The sequence below is a fragment of the Sphaeramia orbicularis genome, chromosome 13, assembly GCF_902148855.1.
Source record: "Sphaeramia orbicularis chromosome 13, fSphaOr1.1, whole genome shotgun sequence".
Taxonomy (NCBI): domain Eukaryota; kingdom Metazoa; phylum Chordata; class Actinopteri; order Kurtiformes; family Apogonidae; genus Sphaeramia; species Sphaeramia orbicularis.
This window is the reverse complement of record NC_043969.1, coordinates 29458549-29482866: the sequence shown is the minus strand read 5'-3', so window position 1 is coordinate 29482866 and position 24318 is coordinate 29458549. Positions and strand designations below refer to the sequence as shown.

General features: G+C 38.1%; 2 protein-coding genes across 6 annotated transcripts; both read left to right on the top strand.

Moving 5' to 3' along the window:
* The first annotated feature begins 383 nt into the window (after positions 1 to 383).
* On the top strand, positions 384 to 4022 carry LOC115430973 (P2Y purinoceptor 13-like). Of its 2 annotated transcripts, XM_030151189.1 has the most exons (5): positions 384 to 580; positions 902 to 931; positions 1501 to 1702; positions 1790 to 2179; positions 2269 to 4022. In XM_030151189.1, the coding sequence occupies exons 3-5, from the start codon at positions 1520 to 1522 to the stop codon at positions 2719 to 2721; spliced, it is 1026 nt and encodes a 341-aa protein (XP_030007049.1). In that variant the 5' UTR covers positions 384 to 580; positions 902 to 931; positions 1501 to 1519; the 3' UTR covers positions 2722 to 4022. The 2 variants fall into 2 exon arrangements, with proteins under 2 accessions (XP_030007049.1, XP_030007050.1); XM_030151190.1 differs by lacking the exon at positions 902 to 931.
* Positions 4023 to 13488: 9466 nt separating this feature from the next.
* On the top strand, positions 13489 to 23891 carry mfsd1 (major facilitator superfamily domain containing 1). 4 transcript variants are annotated; one of them, XM_030152772.1, is made up of 16 exons: positions 13489 to 13719; positions 13938 to 13990; positions 14268 to 14380; positions 14461 to 14503; positions 14748 to 14815; positions 15129 to 15237; positions 15357 to 15459; positions 15984 to 16082; positions 17754 to 17865; positions 18594 to 18650; positions 19056 to 19212; positions 19906 to 20003; positions 20117 to 20229; positions 20338 to 20385; positions 20526 to 20592; positions 21650 to 23891. In XM_030152772.1, exons 1-16 carry the CDS (start codon positions 13551 to 13553, stop codon positions 21651 to 21653), a joined length of 1413 nt encoding a protein of 470 aa, XP_030008632.1. In that variant the 5' UTR covers positions 13489 to 13550; the 3' UTR covers positions 21654 to 23891. The 4 variants fall into 4 exon arrangements, with proteins under 4 accessions (XP_030008632.1, XP_030008634.1, XP_030008631.1 ...); XM_030152774.1 differs by having other exon boundaries at positions 13490 to 13719; positions 21653 to 23891; XM_030152771.1 differs by having other exon boundaries at positions 13490 to 13719; positions 21647 to 23891.
* Positions 23892 to 24318: the final 427 nt, after the last annotated feature.

The window sequence follows — 24318 nt, the reverse complement described above, 5'->3', positions numbered from 1 at the left end:
CAATCAGATAATAGGGAAGATACTGTACATCTACATTTACAATAGCCTATTGTACTTCCAGCCTATCACGTGACAAATGCACACAATCTTTAAGACATTAATATCTTGTCTCAGTGTCTTAACCACTGGGTGGTTTTGCATAGCTTAAACATTTATGATAAAGGGAACCATAAAAACCATTTCGTGAGATGCACACATTCACTCCCACACCCTGTAAAACCACAGCATGTGTTGTACTATCTCTCTGGTTGATGCTGCTAAGACTGTGTCTTGGTGCAAAAAGAAAAATGTAAACGACAACAGGGGCTGGGTTAATAAGATGCAGGGTAGAGGGTGGAGCAGGAGGTTTCTATGTGGGTCAGAATAGGAGTCCGTGGCTTTGGTGTTCGCTTGTCAACAGCTACTGAGACTGACATAAGCTAGCGGAGGCAGGGGGACTGGCACGGAGCAGAACAAGCCTCTCAGCAGACAATTGGAACAGGAAGCTAGGAAGGAAAGAGTCTTTCACCGGGAGGAAGACTGGCAAACTCATTGGGATTGTGACAAGACAGCCACACAGTAGCTCCAGAGACCACCCATTGTAAGAGCATCAAACACACACACTTTAAGAGAGAGAGAGAGAGAGAGAGAGAGAGAGAGAGAGAGAGAGAGAGAGAGAGAGAGAGGGAAACACAGAGAAAGACAAACACTGCAACCTCCTTATTGGTCAGAAGTAGTATTTCTTGAATAATTCAAGAACTAAAGTAACACCAAGAGGTTGTCAGCTCTAGATTCTTTTGAATTTTCTTTCTCTGAGAAAGAAAGCGGAATTAGAGATTTCACTTCTTCCTTTTTTTTTTTTTTTTTTTTTAATATTTTTTTTTTTCCCACTGCTTTCTTCATTATTCTTCACGTGCCCTAGACTCACAGACGATAAGGACACAATAAGAAGGTAAGACTCACTTACTAGTTTTACAAGAACATAGAGATGAAATGTTGGACCAGGATGGGACCACAGATGTAACTTTAACATGTCTAACTGAATTAGTGTGCAGTAAACTAATACAGATAAGAGTGTGGTTTACGTTGGTTGCCATAGCAGCTGCTTCCATCCTCAGTGGAATTCTTAACAGTTTAGGTTTTTGGTGTAAAGCGAAACCACCAGGCAGATATAGGGGCATTTTAATGACTGAGACAGGATGTGTTTTCAGATGCAGTTGTTAGGGGCCTTCATTCCTGTGTATTCAGAGTATCTCTAAATCCTGTCTGATTGACTCAACTGGCAATCTAATCACACAGGACTGGCTGTGGGAGTATAATCCTACTTAGCAGCCTTGTTTAAACATGACAGAGTATATAGTAAATGAACAGTAAAAGACAGAAATTATTTTACAGCTTTAGCAAGTTTCTAAAAAGGTTAAACACAAGAGTTTCTTCATATCTTCATGTCTGCTGGAACATTTGACTCTCTCTAATGTCACTCTCATCTCATTTTGTCTTCCATCCATCATAACTTTGAAGGGCAACTGAAGACCACAAGATGAACACCACCCTGTCGAACACCTCCATCAAGTGTATTCGAGATACCAGTGTGACCTCTGTAGTTTTCCCCTGTCTGTACAGCATCCTTTTCATTGTTGCCTTGGTACTGAATTCCCTGGCTGCATGGATCTTTTTCAACATCCCCAGCACTTCAACATTTGTCGTCTTCCTAAAAAATGTGGTGAGATATAAGCCTATGAGCTTCTGTTGTTGCCAACGTGAAGCGACATTGTCACAAAGCTAAATACTTGTCCTCTTTCAACACCAGGTAGTAGCCGACTTGCTGATGACCCTGACCATCCCTCTGAGGATCTTAAGTGATGCAGGTGTGGGGTCGTGGCAGCTACGTGCCTTCCACTGCAGATACTCTGCGGTTCTCTTCTACATCACCATGTATATCAGCATACTCTTACTGGGCCTCATCAGTCTGGATCGCTATCTGAAGATAGTACGGCCCTTTGGGAAGTGCGCCCTGCAGCAGGTTCGAGTAGGTCAGATGCTGAGCGCAGGTGTCTGGGTAGTAATGTTATCTTTAGCATTACCCAATGTTATTCTGAGTGACAAGCCACCACGGGTGTCTGGAGGCCGACTGAAGTGCACATCTATGAAGGGTGAAGCTGGTCTGCTCTGGCATGAAGGATTCAACTACTTCTGTCAGGTACTTCTAGTTTCAGTGCTAAGTACTGTTAATAGTATTTGTCAGACATGCTGCATGGTGACTGTTTTGTCTGTGTTTGTTTCTTCCAGGTGATTTTCTGGGGCACGCTGGCATTGATGATGTTTTGCTACACATTTATCAGCAAGAAGGTCTATGAGTCATACAAAGCCTCAAAGAGCAGGTCTCAAGCTGCCAGTCGCAGGACCAAAGCAAAGGTCTTTGTTGTGGTCGGGGTGTTTTTCATCTGCTTCGCCCCCTTTCACTTCGCACGAGTTCCCTATACTCTGACCCAAACTCGCAATGCTGTAAGTCACTGCCAGGCACAGAACGCGCTCTACATTGCCAAGGAAACCACCCTGTGGTTGTCTGCCACAAATGTCTGCTTAGACCCACTCATCTATGTCTTCTTATGCAAAATGTTCAGAAGACGACTGACAGCCGCACTCAGTCAAAAACCACTTCAGAAAGGTACCATGGATTCCACAGTCACATCAACTCAGCTGGAGATGTCGCAAATAGCCCATAATAGCAGGCTCTCATAGAGCAAGAACATGGCTCAAAACAATATGGGACAATGAAACAAAGGCTAAGTAACTGTCATGTAAATAAGAATGGATTATGTGCGTATAAATAGCATTCATTTTAATGGAAAAAGGTGTAAATATTCTCAGGTGAATGCAATGAGATTTAAATATGTTCAATGGACAAGTACTACTGTGTGTGGCAAGAAACAAGTCAAATAGTCAAAGCTGTTCATGTCAGTGATGATTAATGACTAAGTTTCACTTACATAATAATGTGCATCCAGTACTAACTAAGCACTTCTGCATATTTGCTATGTCATCCACCACATTCCCCTAACTTTGCTAATACAGTTATTTTTTTACTTCCTTCTCTCTAATCTTGTTTAAACTGCAATTTCCCTTTGGTAAATGTTGGCAAAGGGGTAAACATCTTGACAGCACATATTCTCCAGTGATTGCGTCACATGTATGACCAAGAAGTGAGTGGTAACAAAGGAGCAGGAGAAGGGACAGCAATTAGAAATGAGTATCTGAAGCTCAAATGTGTGTGTAATTTAAACAGATAATGTAAATAAGAATGCATTAAATAAAAATATTCAGTGCAACAAATTTCAGTTGTTGATGATTAGATTTACATTTCATCTTATTATTGTCTCAGTAGATTTTTATTTCTCAAGACTGTTCTTTCACCAGAGCAGGTTTGAAGCATACAAACCAATATATACCACGGGGTTAAGGGTGTAGCATAGGATAAGAGCTGTGAACATGTGGTTGAAAGCATTTCTCGCCAAAACTAAACTGCATGTTGTGAGAACCAATTACTATATGCAGGCAAAACCAAGCAGAGGTAGCAGTGCAACAAGGTTGCAAGTAAGATGGAGAGACAAAAAGAAAGAAAGAGAGAGAAATAGAAAGAATGTTTATTTTCATATGGTCCTAATTATAATTATGCCTAAAGTACTAAGAAAACAATTAGATGGTTAAACTGAGTCTTGGTGTACTAAAAAAATACATGTGGATATAGATAAGAGGGGAGTGAGGATGGGAGAACTTAGATGAGGACAGCATAGCAGAGGAAGATGGATGGAGTGAGTGAAAGAGAGGCAGGTTGAGGAAAAATAGTTTTTTTAAAACTAGACAAATGCTTATGTCTTATACTAATATCAATGTATCTACAGAGGAAGTAAAATGTCTCCAGAATAAAAGTGGTGAAACTTTTCCAAGTCTAAGTCACTAATGAAGTAAAATAATAAAGAAAAAGAAAAAAAAAAAGATGGTTTGCTGTAGTTTCCAAGATATACAGTAGTTTGGGGTCAAAATGTGAAATTTTGAGAATTAATGAGAGAATGGGTTTTAATGAAAAGGAATGTTTGTGTCAGAGCTACGAGAGCTACTTCAAACATTGTCTGTCTGCACATTACAATACATTCACTTTACAGGTTCTTTCTAGTAGGGGATTTATGAATCTACAATAAATGTACAAAAAACTACATATATGTGTAATAACACTTCATACACTTTACATATTTAAGTAATCATCCAACCACCACTTTTGGCATTTGTTTTCATCTTATTTCCAATTCATCTGTAATATAACTATATAACATATGGCACATTTAATCTCTAATGCAGATCACTGTTTTCAGTTCCATAAAAATGTGCAAATATGTTGAAATCCTGGATCCTGGAAAATCTTACTGTGCTTTTTTGATAAAGTTAAGGTCAAAGGTTTAAAGCGCTTCCTCGTTTCTTCACTCTCACATTATTTTGCACTTTACACCTAGAATCTCATACATGACTCATATACAGAGTTTGGTGCTTTTTCCCTGTGATTCTCTTCCCTTTTAATCAGGCAGGCTAGGCATCCTATTGTGTTTCTGTTGGCTCCATAAGTGTTATGATAACACTGTCAGACATTTTATACTGCAACAAAAGTGTATTTCATGACAAAAACGCAATGTTTGCTTCAAATGTTTTGTCCCTTCCCGGGCTCCGTAGTATTAAAACTGCTAAAAGTGGGATTAATTAGTTGATTCAAAATACACAATTTGTCCTCTTTTATGTATTAGTTCAAAAATTGAAAGTAATAAATTAATGGCATATAACAAAGAAAAACAGAAGCATGATTTGTGAATAACAGTTTTAGTTTCTTAATTTATTTTTTTGTTGAATTCATACTTTTACCTGCCTCAAAAACAAACCTTCCCTCTGCAGTTCGAAAACTAGCTTAAATGCTCTGTGTATTTTACCGTTGTTGTCAGTTGGATGAAGCTAAATTGTTACTGCTGTATTGTTCACTCACGGACTAAAGATGAAAAGGCCCACATGCTGAGGTAATTACCTAAGTTCCGATCGGAAGGGCCGAGGGAGAGGAGACCAGACCAGGTGGGAGGTTATGGAGGCGACGGGGGTTCTGTCATCGGTCCAACAGACCACGACGACCTGGAGAGAGGAAGACGGAGGGAGTACCGGGACATTTTAACCTCAGTGGAAAGTAAGATTAGCTTCCATTTAGGTTTTTGAATTCATATTTGTTGACAAGTAAATAACGCATGGCCCTAACGCATGTGTGTTTCAGAGAACAGAGAAGAAATGATAGGTTTTAGAACAGGGAAAAGACGTTTTTTAACCCATAAAGACCCAAACAGCCACTGGTGACACAAACCATCTACTGACCTGAACTGTTTAATACCTGTTGATCCACTAATCCGATCAATCCATGTAAATAGTTGGTGTAAAATACAGTTATGCATCTTTTCATGGTCGTCAGATATGACCCATTTGGATGTTCAGAGGCTCTGTAGTTACCGTGGAAACACCAACATCTTCTACAACAACGATTCATCAGTAAAACCCATGGAGTTGGATCAATGACAGTGGACGGACACACTTGTTTGTCCATTCAGTTAGCAATATCTTTAATGAAAAATAACTTTTTCTTAATTTTTCTCATTTTTGATATAATTGATTTTGAATTTACTCTGAGTTTTCATGAACATCTACATAATCAGTGAATTAAATATAGGAAAATATGTGATTTATACCAGTAAAAGGAAAATACAGAGGATAATATTAGTTCTAAAAAATTGGTGATAAATCAGTCAAGAAAGGTAGAAATAGAGAACTACTGTGTTGGGACAACTGACACAAAAGTAGCACTGGGTCTTTATGGGTTAGCTAAACATGGTATGTACTGTGTGAGGCCAAAAAGGCTTGCAAATACATTAGCTAGCCTAAATAAAGTACTTCAAAAAGATGACTTTATAATAGTATATCTACTTTAAATGATGACGGTGATTATAAACAAATGCTCTCATTCAGGGTTTGGCATGTCCCCCCTGAGCATGAGTAGGAGTCTTCTGGTGCTTCATTTTCCACACAATTTGGTTTGGTCGCTATATATGTTCATCTCAAGCTGTAAAGTTCATCTGTATGTAACTGCAATGCCTCTGAAGTGACTGTCTGACTGTTTATATATTAATACACAAGCCCTATGACTGAATAATGAAGCATCCAGGTGCATTTCACCTCTGGCCCAGTGTCAATAAGTATAGACAAAAGCCACTTTTACACATAAGGTGCACAAAAAGGTACATAAAAAGGTGAGATGGTGATGCCACCTTTTTCCACCATTGACCGATTTCCACAGCCAAGCTAAAGGAGTAACGGAGGTGAGACAGACTGGACTTTTGCACAGCGGACCTGCATTCTGGAATCAAAGGGGCAGTGACGCAGCGTATAGTGTGATGTATACTTGCGCCTCGGAAATACACTCGGGCATAGCAATGGTGCTAACCTCTCCAAAGTCAGCCTGTCTTTCACTGTTCCACAAATGTAAGCATGAATAGAGTCCTCCGCCCAAAGTGGCAACAGCTCGTGGATCTCAGCATCTCCCCAGTTTGACATCCGGTCAAGTTGATATACTTGTTTACTGTACATGGCCATGCTCATTTTCAAATCCCCCCGGCACGGGGGTCGCACATGCGATACGTCATCAAAACGACACACCTTGGTTATGGAACGAGAGGTGTTCCTTTGACATAGCATCCTGGAATTATGATTCCACCTTTATCACAGCTCTGATACTACCTCCAGAAGGGTTACAAAGCCACGATAAAGGTGGGACCAAATGATCCAACCATTTTGTTTACACAGATTTTGTTCCACAATAAAGCCGAAATATTCAGAGGTGCTGCGTAAAAGGGGCTATAGTCTCCATTCCATATAATATGAATTAATTTTAGTGGTAACTAGAGGTTTTGATTCATCCCTCAATCATTTAACAGTTTATTCAGTGCTTCAACAAAATGTCTCTTCTTAGTATGTCATACAAGGGAATTGGGTCTGGATTCCCAGCTTCTTGTTGTGGCCACTGACAGGGCAAGAGAGAAAGCTGGCCAGATATTTGCAAAAAGCTCAAATTTTGATATCACTGTATTTGTTGAATGCCCAGTGAATATATTTATTGTGTATATACAAATTGCATAGAAAATGTGTTTGTGCTCTTGTGGGTCAGGAAGTGGAGGAAGTGTACCATAACCAAAATCCTAGTCATTATTGTGTAGTGTATAGAGATATTGTAATATATATATACCTTTCAAGTGTCTTCAAGGATAAATCAGAAGTGGAAAACTCATAATATTAGTACAGAGCATGCAAAACAGTAAGACAGCAGCAACTCCAAATAGAAACCCAGACAAAGATATGATATAGCAACAATACAGTTACAGTTAGGCAACAGAACCACAAAATGCACACCTTTTTAATGTTCTTAGGTGTCAGGCCTATGTGTTGACTAGTAAGCTTGCTGTTACATGAGGTGGACACTATTTAATGCACTATTTATGACTTCAATTCAGTTTGATTCTAGATATATGAATATATAACAGTAGGTTTCACTGAAGTTTTTTCTAAATACTGGAACAAGTTTGAAATGTGTCCATGTATAAGACGTCTTATGTTCATTGTATGTTTATTAGAGAGTCTGGGAAAAGATGCTTCATGCTGCTGAAGTTAAATTGAGTTAAGTTTGGGAAGGGGACTTTTGTGCCTTTATTAATTTGTTCAAGTGATGGGAGACAGGAAATGTTGGTAAAGAGAGTATGGGAATGAGTGACATATGGAAATGGTCTCCAGTCCGAGTCAGACCCTGGCATGTGTCTACCAGAAGAACCACCAGGAGGAGAACTTAATTAATCTTCACCACATTATATTTATTTACAGAGTAAAACATAGTAAGAAAATAGTGTACATATAGTGATGTACATGTAGTGATCCTGTAGAGATCTCCCTGCTTCTGTGACAGTTGTTCTTTATGGGTCTCAACTAACAAGAAGAGAAGGGGAGGATGTGGCGCAGGATGGAGCTGCAGTAGATGCTGCCCCCAGATGCCTGGAACTGAGTGAAACAGTGGTCACCTCCCGCTACACGTGAATGTGCTGTAGTGCATGTGCTTTAATTGAATAGCCTGTTGAAGTTACACAATCTACAAGTGGTTTGGACCAAATTAGAACTTAGAAGTGAACAAATTCTATATATGAGAATCGCTGAAGAAAGGAAAAGTTAATCTAATTATTTCGAAGTCTGGATTGTGTTTAAATTTCTTTTGGTAGGTTGTGCCTCCAAGACCAAAGAAATGGTGGAGGATTTCAGGAATTCTAAACCCTCCTCCTCATTCAGTCAAAATGTGGGGTGGACATGCAGATGGTGCCGACATACACATCTTGGTGTACATCTTGACAAGATGGGCTGGTCTCTGATGACAGATGCCCTTTATCAAAAAAGGGACAGAATCAGCTATTTTTGCAGATGAGGTTCAGGTCCTTTGATATCTGCCAGGGCTTGACACTGGTCTGATGGCCCAACGCAGTTTTTACAACTGACGGGCCAGTACAGGCCACGAGAACTCAGAATGAACTGGCCTGTTTGGGCCACTGCTAACACGGAGAAACTATATCTCGCCAGTGTCGTGTACAATTTTTACCCCCATATTTTTCTGTACCCCCTAAGAATGATGTGTATGCTCCAAACCATCAGGCATGTGCAACCGCATTCTTTTCAATGTAAACATCTGGTAGTGAAACCTGTCGTACTGAATTTAGGCTACCCCAGTGCAGATCATTAATCTCCGTATGTACAGCAGCCATTTAAGCTCCAAAATACATGAGCATCTTTGGCTCGCATCGGTGGCTGTTGAATTTGGTGTTTAAAATCTTAAGGTGAACTTTATAAAGGCCCCAAAACCTAATCCCACAAAGACAAGGACAGCAGCACAAAAGAAGAAGTCTGATCAAGAATATGATCAAAAGAAGAGGAAAAAAAGGTTTTGTCCCCACATGGCTTGAACAATGGACTTGGCTAGGTAGGAAGCACATTTTCTATTCAAAGAGAAATTTTATTTAGAAAATTCTGCAGTTTACAAAGAAATCAACAAGAAAACTACAAAATTAGTCAGCATTTGGTATCAAACAGCTGAAAGGATAATACCCATTCACGTATACCTCCATGACCCTAACAATAATGCTCACAGAGTATTATCCCTTCTTTAGTTGTTTTGATAATTATTGTTTCAATATTACAGACTTTGCTTCGTTTTGGCTGAGAGAGCTTTATTTTCCAATATACTGCATCATATTAATGTCCTTCAGCTAAGGAAGATGGAGGAGTCCCATGAAGAAGCTACTGAGAAAGAGGTGGAGAAGATCTTCTATTATCTGAAGAGTTACTATCAATATGATTGTGAGTTTCAATTTAAAGCCCACAACGATATTAACAATTGATATGTTTGTTTAAAAGACAACAAAGCTAATGAGTCTCTGTTTTATCATGGTCACATCTCCAATATCCTTCTATGAGTTTGTGATTGACCCCAAGTCTTTCCCAAACAGTAGAAAACATGTTCATCTCTTTTCTAATCAATGTGAGTTACATGTGTTGAACATGGTTAAGGTAGTACATTAGGCTTTGCTTCCCTCTAGTGGCACAGAGGAGCTATGACCATGTCTACAGAGAGGTGATAGTTTTTTTTTTTGAATGTATCTGGATGATGATCAGTTATCTTGTGAGGTGAGAATTTATGTGTTATTTTGAATTTAGTTTAACATACAAGTCCTTACTGAAGTAACAGATGGTGTGTCATTTGTTTCTTTGTTTTATGTTTCAGCTGCTGTAAAAGAGGATACAGGAGAGCTAAGAGGAGCATCTGAATACACTGAAGGTGAAGTTTTTACGTAAACACAGAAATCTTAGTCAAACAACAGTACAGGACCTACCCTGGCTTTGCCTACCCCAGGCATTTTGGGCACAAGCTAAACTAGATTTGTATGAAACATTACATTTCCCAGATCTAGTGAATTTTTTTTTTTTTTTTTTTACACATTTTCTTGTAAGGTTTTGGTGTATTGTTTTTATGTCTGGCTTTTCCATTTGTTGTACTCAGAACCTTATGGTAATAATGGTTGTAAATCAGGAAAATTAATATAGTTTTATGCGCCTAAGTCTTAAACTTCCGGAGAATGCTGGAACCCCGACAGCACCGAAGGCCATTAAAAAGCAAGGTACACTCCGTCTTCTATAAATATTGTTATTTTATATCATTAACCATCATTTTTGTTGTAATAATTATTGCTGTTCTCTCCCAGATTCTCACTGATGCATTTGGAATCAAGGATGCAATGATTCAGCCTCCAAACACAAGGAGTGAGGGGTTTGACAAACAGATGACAAGTACAGTTATTCATAAACTGTTATGTCAAGGTGTAAACCTAAACTTTAGCACAAAAAAATATTTTGTTACTGAGTGTATTGTTCTTGTCTATGAAAGTTGTAAAATTGTTTCTAGATGTTAATGTTTTGTTTCTCAAATTCCTCAGTTCAACATTAGCGTTTTAATGTGTAAGGCATTTACTCACCTATGATATAGATTTCTCTTATATCATTGAACTGTATGTGTATTGTTATTTTCAGATAAAATGTCACAAGTGGCATAAATGTCAAATAAGTTTTAAATCTAATAAAACATGTTCTTTTTTCGATCTCTTGTCTGACTTATTGTCGATTATTTTTCTTCATACTCATCATGTATCATAACACTTTGAAGAAGAGCGTCTTTATAGTTTATTTATTGTTGTGCGCACTTCCGATTTACTTCTTCTTTGTGTTTTGCGGCGGTTGGCATCCAGCTTAACGGTGCATTACTGCCACCGTTTGCTCCAGAGTGTGGGTCAGACAATAGATTTACATTTTTTATCCCCATAATATAAATCAGGGGCGTCCCTCTTCCAACACATCTGATTTAAATGATCATCAAACTCTGCAGAAGCCTGGTAATGACTATCAGGTGTGCTGGAAGAGGGAAACGTCTAAAAGATGCAGGATACTGGCCCTCGAGGACCAGGATTGGTGACCCCTGCTATAAATAAGAATAACATAAACCTGCATCCATTCCCACATACACTCCTATGTACTCATGCACTCATACTTTCCATCTGTTCTCCACCATAAACCCCCAGTGTCCGTCAAATCCTATCATATATCGCTTTGCTCTTTAAGAAATCCTTAAGTACCCTACCCTGTGCTTTCTCACTCATTTTTGTGCTAAGGTATGTATCCCCGCTCAGAACTGTTTCCCCTGGCCGTGGGAGCATAATTTTGACTTTTTATCTAATAATTATGACATTTTATCTCATAACTATGACTTTTTACCTCCACCCAGGAGGTTATGTTTTTGCTGGTGTTGGTCTGTCTGTCTGTCTGTGTGCAAGATAACTCAAAAAGTTATGGATGGATTTGGATGAAAATTTCAGGAAATGTTGATACTGGTACAAGGAACAAATGATTGAATTTTGGTGGTGATCGGGGGGGTGTAGGTCTGGACTCTCCGAGTGCTTTTCTAGTTATCTCATAATTTCACATTTTTATCATAATTGGGACTTTTTATCTCATAATTTTGACTTTTTATTTCATAATTATGACTTTTTATCTCACAATTTGTACTTCTTATCTCATAATTATGAATTTGTATCATAATTTCTACTTTTTATCTCAGAATTTTTGACTCTGTATCTCATAATTTTGACTTTTTATCTCAGAATTGTGAATTTTTATCTGATAATTGACTTTTTATCTCACAATTTCTACTTTTTATCTCATATTATGACTTTTTATCTGATAATTTCAACTTTTTGTCTCATAATTTTGATCATTTATCTCATAATTTTGACTTTTTATCTCAGAATTTCTACTTTTTATTCCATAATTATTACTTTTTATCTCACAAATTCTACATTTTATGTCAATTATGACTTTTTATCTCATAATTATGGCTTTTTATCTGATAATTATGACTTGCCATGGGGGTATTTATTTATTTATTTAATAATATTAATTATTATTATTATTATTATTATTATTATTATTATTATTATTATTGTTATTCAGTGGCGGAAATGGGCTTACTATGTATGGAAGGCTGAGATGTATGAGAAATTATGCTCCCGCGGCCAGGTGAAGTAATTCTGAGCAGGAATATGTACCTTGGCACAACCCCCCCTTCAGTGTAAATTCATTAACGTACTGCATGTATTTGGATGAAAGTGATGTTGTTCTACATTGCATTTGTATATATAAGTTATTTATTACAAAAAATGTTTGCTATAACTGTGTAACAGCACAGCAGGAAAGAGAAAAACTAAGGATCAGGCTCTCAGGTTGTGTGACCCTATGCTCTCATTGGCTGGCGTTCTGTGACGCTGCGCTCTCATTGGCTGACATTCTGTGACGCTGCGCTCTCATTGGCTGGCGTTCTGTGATGCTGCAAACTGATTGGTTGGCGGTCTGTGACGCTGCGCTCTCATTGGCTGGCGTTCTGTGATGCTACGCTCTTATTGGCTGACGTTCTGTGACGCTGCGCTCTCATTGGCTGACGTTCTGTGACGCTCTGCTCTGATTGGCTGGCGTTCTGCGACACTATGGTCTCATTGGCTGGCATTCTGTGATGCTGCGCTCTGATTGGCTGACGTTCTGTGACGCTGCGCTCTCATTGGCTGACGTTCTGTGACGCTCTGCTCTGATTGTCTGGCGTTCTGCGACACTATGGTCTCATTGGCTGGCATTCTCTGATGCTGCGCTCTGATTGGCTGACGTTCTGTGACGCTGCGCTCTCATTGGCTGGCATTCTGTGACGCTGCGCTCTCATTGGCTGCCGTTCTGTGACGCTGCGCTCTCATTGGCTGCTCCAGACAAATAAATGAATGAATGAAAAAAAGCCTGTTTTGTTTAAAATCATGGCTTCCTGGTGCTTTTTAAGGCTAAAAACTCAAAAAAGACTGTTCTAGGTCATTTGCAAATGCCCGTGTTCCTGTGACTTTAATAAAAAAAAAAAGCCTCAAATCATCGCAACTTTCACCGCAATTTTTTTGGAAAAGCTGCCGCAAAATCAGACATTTTAGGCCACAATAAAAAAAAATAAAAAAAAAAAAAAAATCCCGCGAAATCCTGGAGGGACTGATTTACTCCTAACTCTATTAGCCTCCTCCTCCTCCTCATCTCCTCTCTCTGTGACTCTTATTTACTGTTCCTCAGTACAACGTGTTCCACAGACCACCCCTCCTACACTCGCATCCCTCACACAGACATGTCTGGTGGTCCCCACTCCTCATTTAACTTCTATGTTGTCAGCGGGCACGCGCATTTAAATTCGCATGTAACACCGGAAGCTGAGCTCTAACAGTAGACCGGCAGGCGCGCGCGCGCGCTACACCACGTGATGAAGCCGGTCATATGATCTGTCGCCTACGTCTTCCCCTCCTGCCGTTAAGTTTCCTGTTGCAAATCCCAAACAAACGAACATGGCGGATTTAGAAGAGCGGCAGAGCCTGTTGGGAGATGAAGATGAAGGGTCGTTCACCGGTAGACCTACGGCTAAAGGACCCGGGAAACCACTACCGGCCATCTGCGACCCCAGCCACCTACTGCACCGGATTGTAGTCCTGGTATTCATGTGCTTCCTGGGGTTTGGTGAGTAGGAACAAGCTTTAACTTGTTACACATCCTGTTATTGTATTCATATGGAGTAACTAAGTACATTACGTCGTGGCGGGTCATTTCCAGTCCAGCCCGGTTTACATGTCCCAGTATCACCAGTGATTCTCCTTAAAAGGCTTCACAGTCTGTACAAAAACAAAGAAAGACATGCTGTGTGACATGGTTTCTTATATGAATTTAATATATTCCAGGTAGCTACTTCTGTTATGACAACCCAGCCGCTCTTCAGACACAAGTCCTTCAGGTAATTCATCTTCAACTGTAAAGTTATGCTGGGCCAGTGTGTTTTATTGCAGTTCTTTCCCTTAAGTATTTTATGGGTTCTAATCCAAACCTAAAATGAATCTTCTGCTTCTGAAACCCACATAACCCAACCAGAACAGACTAATACTGAATCCTAGTGTATAAAGAATCTATACTGTTCATATTTTACACAATATACAGTATGTTTTCATTACTGTTAAAGTGAATAAACAGGTGTTTGAGGGGAATTTCATGTGTTTCCTCTGTGAATCCACTAGGACATGAACCTGAATACTGCACAGTTCATGCAGCTGTATGCTTGGTACTCCTGGCCAAATGTGGTTCTTTGCTTTCTGGGGGGTTTTCTGCTGGACAGGGTCTTTGGCATCAGGTAAGTCAGCTGTTTTATTGGCAGTATAGTGTATGTTTTCACGAGCAAGACTTAAAATGGAGTCAATATTTTCTCTATAGGTTGGGAACCATCATCTTCTCCCTGTTTGTCTGTGGTGGTCAGGTAGGTTTGCTCCTTTTTTCCACCTTTTTTATAGAGGATTCTAGTATCAAGGATGGAGTATCATTATTCTGTTAATTGCAGACAATATGTGACTGTAGGTATATTTTAAAATGCAGACGTGAAGGACACTGTGAACAGTCTTTTTTTTCTCAATTGCTAGTTTTATGTAAATTTGTGTATGTGGTAAAATAAAAGGCACTTTGACTTTCTTTTTTTGGTTTTCTGTATTTCTATATCTGCACAGATAATATTTGCCACCGGAGCACTGGTAAATCATTTCTGGCTGATGGAAGTTGGACGCTTTGTCTTTGGGTAAAAATAAAAACAATATTTTGTCATTTTTAAAAATACTTTGCTGGCATGAACATATTCTAATAAATCATACACATTAATGACTAAATGTTTACCCCTTTCTTTATGTACATCACAGATTCTTTTATTTCTGTTTATTTTTTTATCCATTCTTTCAGTATACATGATGTAGACACACACTGTTTTTCTTTTGTGCTGTTTTCTGAAGTGTATCCTAGAAATCCACATAATGCACAAAATCTGAAGGTCATGTTGGTCCTCTACCGTCACGTATCACATCATTTTCCCCTGTTTGCTTTCCTTTCATGGGTAGAATCGGTGGAGAGTCTTTAGCTGTGGCCCAGAACACCTATGCAGTGAACTGGTTTAAAGGAAAGGAGCTGAATCTAGTGTTCGGCCTTCAGCTTAGCATGGCTCGACTGGTAAGCATCCTCCGAGTTGAATATGAGCATATTCTATTTATTTTATATTATATTTTATTTTATTCATAGTGACAGCATGTTCATGATGTAAATACAGCTTTATCTCCGTCCCTCTCAAGGGTAGCACCGTAAACATGAACATCATGGGCTGGGTTTACGGCAAAGTTGCCGACCTTGTTGGCTCTACTGGACACACAGCACTAGGGGCAGCACTCATGATAGGTAAAGTCTACGTGTATTAACCTGTTGTTTTAGCAGCTCTTAAAAATGAAGGATTATGTTACATTCTATGGTTTGTCTCCGTCTCTGCTACAGAGATACTAGATGTGTTTCCTGAAACTAATGATCTCAGATAACACAGCCAGCAGAGACATAGAGAACTGGTAAAGAGAACTAAAAGTGCTTCTGGCTGCTGCAGATGAATCACACAATTCAGAAGAAATGTCAGTTCTTGTAATTTTCTGCAGTTGCCTCTTAGATACACTGGATATACTTCCCCTTTTTTACATCTCACAGTTGTGTGCTTATGCTTTATCTGTCTCCACTGCTATTGTTAATTAATGTAGAATCTGACCGTGTTAGAGGGATTAAGAAATTCCATTGTCATTAAGCTTTTTAATTTGGAAGTCCTTAATAATCCTCCATGAAAAAACAAAGCCTGGATTGACTTTTTAAATCACCTCCATATTTATTAATGTCCACAATTATTTAAAATTTTTGATGTAGTTTTCCTTTTCTTTCCTTAGCGTCTGTTACCTGCCTGTTCTCTTTACTCTGTGCTTTGGTGTTGGGATTACTTGACAGAAGAGCAGAGAAGATCCTCCACAAGGAGCAGGGCAGCACAGGTGACATATTCCAACAGCCTCATTTCTCTGTTTACTACAATCCAAACATGTCATACAAAGCCTTTCATAGTCAGTGTGGAACCTCACCGTCTGCAAGGCCATTTTTATTTTTTTTCTTAGGTGTCCACAGACAGCTCTCTTTTTGCATTTGAAGGTCCCACAAATTTATTTTCAGAAGTTTTCTGACCAGCATTTATTGTTAATGTTACTTTACTATTCATTACTGGGTACTGTACATTATAATTTATTAAATACTAGTGTTATTGTCTCACAAATGTGAAGCTAGTGGTTAAAATTTCAAATCTGTGCTGAATTTGTGAAGGTAGACTGACTCTTCTTAAATCCACTCTTTGCATTGATGTACTCCCTATTGTATCATTTGGTTCAGTCAGAGATGAGTTTCAGACCGAGGTTGTATTACAGTAGCATGAGGAAATGCCCTGCACAGACATGAAAGTTTCCAAAATGTAATGGATATTGAGGACATGGCACTCTTTCATATGATTATAAGAATCCTATTGTGTGTAACTGGGTTTGCAGTGAGTTTCTCTTTCATTATTGACAGTGTTTATGTCAAAAGTCCCTTCTGGGTCAAAACATGGTATTCCAAACCTCCCTGACAGGACATTTTAGAGACAATTTGACAGATTAGTGTTGCTCAATGACTTACATTTTTACTTTTAAATTCATTTTTGCTTTAGTTGGACCATAAGCGATTACCCAACACAAGGAGCTACTTTATATTGAAATAAATGTTGGAATGGCATTCAATTAAAGTGTGTTTTGACCCTTCTTGATTTTTATTCGTTAGTAAGAGAAGTGAGTATAATGCCATTTCAGAAGTTGAAAAAAAGGCTGTGTGTTCAGGATGCTGTGTATTTCGATTTGTAATTTGTTTGATTATTGACATAATGGGTTATGTGTATTTTAAGTATCTTTATTAACAGAATGCAAATAAGGAACTGGATAGACTGTCTGCAAACATCAGCACTTTTGTTATGTGGTTTCTTTAAGAATGTCAGGAATGATTACATCACTAAATCTCATCCATCCATGTTTTGCCTAAAAACAATGAATTACTCCCCCAAATTTTGCATCTATTTACAGCCCATAGAAAATAGTTTAACTTCATAGCTTTTGTGAGCGTTTGAAGTGAATATGAAAATAAATGAAAAACAGAATGAGCGAGGTTGCTCTTTCATTTTCATACAGTAATGAACTAAAGTCTACTCATGTTCAAGCACTCAAGGCTGTGAACATTCATAAAAGATGAGTCATTGGAACCCTCATTAGGCTGTAATTTATTTAAATTAATCAAACACTCAGTAAAAATGGACAAATGTGACACAACTGAAATATACAAAGCACACCAGTGAAGTACCGAGTTGCAAAATCAAAATAAATCGCTTCAGTACTAGTTTTACATTAAATTCATAACAGGAGAAGAAAGAATGAGGTGCAACAAGATGATATTAAACTGACTATTTTCATACAGGTGAATGGAGACAATTATCATGGTTATTTAACGAGATAACGATTATCTGGAATAATTGCAATGATAAGATAATAATTGTAGCAGGCCTGATACTGATAATATAGAATCCTTTTTGACAGCTGTTGCAAACCAATCCTGTATATTCTGAAGCTGATCTGTGTGTGTTTTCATTTTAGGTGACGTAATTAAGCTGACAGATGTAAAAGACTTCCCCGTCTCCCTGTGGCTTATCTTCATCATTTGTGTGTGCTACTATGTGGCTATTTTCCCTTTTATTGGACTGGGACAGTGAGTATTGTGTCATTATATCTTTACCTGTTTTGCACAAAATACATCTGGGACATTTGAGCATGTGCATCTCATCAGGCCGACCCAAAGCCTGATAATTATGGTAATTTAGTATTTACTGTGTTCTTCTATGCTTTTATCTACAAACTTGATGCCATCAGAGTTAATTAAAAGATGCAATAAGCACATATTAATTGTAAGCGCAGATGCGTTATTTGCCCTGATGATAATTTAATGGCCAATGAAAAGATTGTAATTCATCCTCAAACCAGGAGAGAATTTTCTAAACAAGATGATGTCGAGCTAAAGTGTGTGCTACAGATACAATTGAAAACCTCATTAAATAAGCACAATGCTGGTGTCTAAGGAGCGATTTAACTGTAGAGTCTGACAATGATGTGTTGTCAACGAAACACAAAGGAAGGGAGAGGGAGTCAGAAATGGAAAGAGGTTTGATAAATGGGTCAGCAGAGAACAAAACCAATTGAGCCTATCACAACCCGCATTTCCTTCACTGAAAGCCACTCTCAAATCACTTAGCAACTGCTGTGTTTTTTTTCCACTGAGGGCCACTGCTTACAGAGCAAATAGTTTTTATGCAGATGGTGATGGAGAGCTACCTGCTGCAGTCACCTCACCATGTGGTCATATCAAAATAACATCTGGTCAGTGGTCTATCTGTGGGACTAAGTGTTCTTTTTTCCTTATCTTTCCTTTTATGCTTACAGGGTGTTCTTCATTGAAAAATTTGGCTTTTCTCCTGCACAAGCCAGAGCTGTAAACAGGTAACTCAGCACAGGTAGAAAAGTCCATTTAGGGCACCTGCTGCAACCACATTATGGCATGCAAATTTGTCATTACATTCTATTATTAGTCAAAGTTTAGTCTGGCATGTTCATGCTCAGTATCTAAAGCTGGGTTAGTAGAAACTAAAGATATCAATGTAGCATGGTTCACACATAGACAATTTCAATTATTGTAGCTTGTTGATTTCTGTCATTAACCAATTATCAAGAATATTGCTCTAGAAACCAGTCATTCAATCAGATGTATTTGATATAGTCATTAGTTTAATGCTCTAATAGTATAATTAGGGGGCATTTTCCTTTAGGATATTCTTAATTTGTTAATCTTATGCTTTAATATTATCTCTTCACTTTTCATCTTTGTATCCTCTGTGTGTTTCATAGCATTGTGTACATCATCTCAGCTCCTGCCTCTCCAGTTTTGGGTTTTATGGTTGATAAAACCGGGAGGAATGTGGTTTGGGTGATATTTGCTGTGGTAACCACGCTCGCCGCTCACATGATGCTGGCCTTCACCTTCTGGAACCCCTGGATTGCTATGGTAATATCAGCCTCACATTTTTGAGCAGCACAAACATGAATTCATAAACTGTGGTTGAAGTATTTGATATAAACTCACAGAGTCAAGAGAAATGTGAGTTACATAGTTGAGGTACAAGGAAAATGACACAATGTTTTTGTCCTTGTAAGACTCAAAATTGTTTGAAGATTGGTTTTCCAAACTGCATACTATGAAGTAATCAAACCACTGTTAATAGAGATGCATACTGTATCTCTATACATTCTGTTTCATATATATATATATATATATGCATACTGCTATTCATGGTAATACATACTGTTAATATTGTTCATAGATACACATACTGTTAATACTGTAAATTTGTGCCTATTCATATTTTATTCAGTTTTATTTTTTATTCTACTAAGCTCTATTCATATGTTCATATGTTACCTTGTTAAATTGTATTTTTTTTTATTACATAATATTTTCTTTTCTTACTTTTTAGTTTTTGTAATTTTATACTTGCTCTGTTCTTATGTCTGTAGCACTGGTGTTTGTAAATATTGCTGCACTGACTGGAGTTACCCACAATGACAAAGTCTATTCTATTTTATTCTATTTGGCAGTACCTTTAGTGACTGCTTAAACAAATTAGTTTTAATGTTGAATGTACTTGCAGTATGTGTAAACTTTTGACTCTGTTGAATACATTATGTGTTGGTTTTTCAGTCGCTGCTGGGCATCTCCTACTCTTTACTGGCCTGTGCATTGTGGCCCATGGTGGCATTTGTGGTGCCTGAGCATCAGCTGGGGACGGCCTATGGCTTGTACGTACCTCAAATTGTGATTGACTTCAGCAAGTTGATCTTCTTAAACTACTCAGTGGCATTTGTTTATTTTTTTGTTGTCTCAACCTTTTCTCAACCCTTTTGTCCACCAGCATGCAGTCGATCCAGAACCTGGGACTTGCTCTTATTGCGATGGCAGCAGGAGCCATCCTGGACAACAGAGGATACCTGGTTTTAGAAGTATTCTTCTGTGCTTGCATCTGCAGTGAGTGTTGTCTGTTTGTGCATTGTATGCAAGTAGACTTACATCAAACCCTTATGAGTGAGTTTTTCGTAACTGTGTGTTTTTTTCCCATACTTGTCTGTTTTGCAGTTGCACTGATGGCAGTGGTAATGCTGTACTTTGTGGATTACCTCAAAGGTAAGAGTGTAGACTGCAGCCATGAACCACCACTACTCCAACTCTGAGTCACCACTTCTTTGTTCATGTTGTCTTAGCGTTTTTGTTTTTTTTTTTTACCAACTTCTCATTTTAAATTACTCCAACTGCTTTGGCTCCAGGAGGAGATTTGAACCGGTCCGCCGCATCCAGAGCCAAACTTCAGAAGGAAGCCACTTCGGACTCTGAGTAAGTAGATATGACCCTTTACCCTCCTTCATTACTTTTCCACCCACTTACCCAACAGGCATCTAAGAAACATAATGAACAACCGCTCATGTAATAAAGTGGCACAGGCATATTTTGAATAGGAACTTGAAAGAGCTCTTGGACTAATTTGCTCTGAATGTGTCCTCAGCTGAACCTGCTGCAGTCAGTTTAATCTACTAAGACTCAAATTGGTGTAGTTTGTCCATTGGGATGATAATGAATGATTTAACAGTCTGACAGCATGATTTTCAGTGTAATAATTAGAGTCAATGCGAGTGTTTTTCTCATTATGTGACTCTTGTGATGTTTTCTTATAGATTTGTCCTTCGAGTCCATATTATACCCTAAAACCATTCACACACAGAGCTCCAGAATAATGTTTAATTTTTATTGCTATACAAGCGTACTGTTTGAAAAGGAGATCAGTCACATTAACTGAAATGATGATTGATTATGATCTGCCACAGATTAGTCTGAAAAAGGTTGGCTAGCAGCCAATATCTTTATTAATATGATATTCTAATTGTAAAAAGCCCAAGTTACAATTGTGATCAAAGTCTCACAGGTTTGACAAAAACAAAGTCTATTTATACTGTTTTTTAATGATATTTCAGGTGATACTTATTAGATATCATGTATCATAAACAAATGAATGAAATGAAGACATCCATGCCTAGAATGTAATGGATCTGTATGAGCTGCTGAAGAAATATGAGCTTATACTTGGATTTAAAAAAAAAAAAAAGATTCACATAAATTGTGCTACATGTGACAAACTCCTAGTTGTGATAAGTTCATTTTGTGTTTACATTATAAAAGCAAACCGCTTCTGCTATCTTTGACCACTTTCTGTTCCCAGTTCTGCAAAAAAAGTGCTCATGATGTGACGGAGGGTTAATCTGGCTCTGTTGCCGTCTCACTCTGTGTATTTTCACTCTATATGCTACACACCATCTGTATTTTCTTAATCCAGTGCTGTGTGAAACAGTGTGACCTAACATGTTGGTTTTGTGTTGTAATCAATATTTTCCAGATGATGATGATGATGATGATCAGGGAACAGATATGGTCCTGGGTTTCTGAGCCAGCAAGATGCACTGTCCACCCCAGAGCTGTCAATCGACTGCAGTGGGGCAGGACTGCACTACTGACTCCGCCCAGTGCTGACATCTGTGGTTCTTCCCACCTGAACTGACTGTCTGGTCATGGCTATTATGTAACCATTTATGGTTAACAGGATATATTACTGCTGCATCAGCACACTGACAAAGGACACATCACAGTTTGGACTCTGCAGTTACTCTGACTTTTTACTCTGACTTTACTCACTGTAATACTACTTACCCTCCACTGCCTTCTGTGTAGGATGAAGTGTCTCCAATCACAGGAAAGATAAAAAGCTTTAAACTCATTTCTAGCCATTTTAATGGCTAAAGTAATACAACAATTGCCAAATTATTAAAATAATTAAGCATATTTAATGTCTAAATGGGGGGGGGGGGCTTTCTGTGTGAAGTTTGCATGGGTTCTCTCTGGGTACTCCGGCTTCCTCCCACCATCCAGAGACATGCACTAATGGGTTAAATGGTTAATCTAAAATTGCCCATAGGTGTGAATGTGAGAGTGATTAGTTGTTCGTCTTTATATGTCAGCCCTGTGACGAGCTGGCGACTTGTCCAGGGTGTGCCCTGCCTTTGCCCATAGGTAGCTGGGATAGGCTCCAGCGCCCTTGTGACGTTCTTGATGACAAAGCAGTTCAGATGATGAATGAATAAGGTCTAAATTTTTCAGCAGAAAATGAGATCTATAACCTGTTGAAGGTGCCTATCACTGACTGAGTAAACACTTTCCAATTTTATTATGTGCTAATTAATATAGCCATTTTATATGTATATAGCGATAACTTTGGGTGCTTTTTATATTCTTTATAAAAATTGTGTTGAGACTGACTGGATTACTTGCCTTAATGCTGAAAACTCAGCAGTTCATTTATATGTGTTCTACTGGTCAGCATTCAAGTAATTGCCAACTGAAATCCCCCTTTGTTAACTCTCCTTAGGCAGTGAATTCATATCCAATTTTAATCAAATGCATCATTGACCTTTTATGGTGGATATTCTCAAAACGTGTTCAGCTCTTTATTGTTTGAATCGTTATTGCTTTATTCTTTCCATTTCTTTATCCGCTCTTTGCTGGTTTCTGAGGTTCATAAAAATTTATTTTCTGTTGCATCATCAAACGGAACTTTGCTATAAGAAAAGATTAGAAATAGCAAGGCAGCTTTTAATGATAATCATGGTTTAAACAAAAAGACAGTTTTGTTAATATGACCTTTTTAAAAAACAGAACAAAACTCTGTTCCCCATGTTAATGATATTTTGTACATGATGTTTGCTCATTCATCAAACTCAGGTAATTAATTTGTTGTTTATTGCCCCTATGAGGTTGTTACCTCATTAGAAAAAGATACGTTATGCACAAAATATTCATGCACTCTGCTTAACTCTCACCATTCCAGTAATGTGGGAAGATTCACATTTTTCTTCCTGTTTATTTATCAATGTTACACACTGTCTACTGAACATTTCCTACCTCATTTCATGAAGGTGTTTAAAAAGCCTGACATGTAAGGTATGATGGTAAAATGTTATGACTGCACATTAAACAACCACAAGTCACTCATATATTCAAAAATACGATGCTCTTATCGGTCACATATTGCACTTTGGTGTTATTGTAGAAGTCATGCAGTCTTTGCTGAATTGAGAAAATTTGTGTCCAAGTACCGAGTGTTACTGAAGTATGATTCAGAAATTATGTTTGAGAAATTAAACTCCTGTGTATCATTCAACAAAATAAGACTTGATTACTGAAAGAATAATGGCATTAAATGAAATATAAGAGTTCTGAGTGATATGATTTTTTTTTCTTTTTATCTGTGAGGATATTGGTTTATTTTTCTGTCTGTATTTTCATTAACCCTGTGGGTAATATTTGCACAGTTATGCCCATCGTGGTGTTGGCTGTAGAGTTGATAAAGATGGTATTATTATTATTATTCCTCCAGGATTAAAAGGCATCTCAGTACAATGGATGCATCAACTAGACTAAAACCAATGTCTGCTTTTGGTTTGCGAAACCGTTACCTCTCCAGGCTGGGCGCACAGGTACACACACACAAACACACAATATATTGACTGATTGCACAGTTACACACAATTCAATAGAAATCATTAAAAACATTTGCCTTACATCCATTTAAAAAAAAAAAAAAAAAAGCTAGAAGGGTTGGTTTACAGCTACACTATGAACTTAAACACCAGTATGTGATGTTTTTTGTTTTGTTTTTTTTCATCTTTGTTGTCTTTGCTTGCAGCTCCCAGACCATTACTCCACCCATCTGTCTTCACTTGCCCACAGGAGTGTTCTGAAATGATGCTGTTTATTCAGCCGCCTCCTCTTCTAACACATTGGCTTCACGCAAGCATAGACGAATACATGTTTACAAAGTGTCCTTGACATGAATACTACTGCACTTTTCAATTTGGTTATTATATTATTACATTATTAGGTATTTTAAGTCTAGTGTTACTATTATTGTGGTTATTTTGTTGAGTTTTTAATCATCTTTTTTTTTCTTTTTTTTTTTACTATCTTTTTCACACCACAGAGGTTGGGTTGGATCTTCACTTGTTTTATGATGGT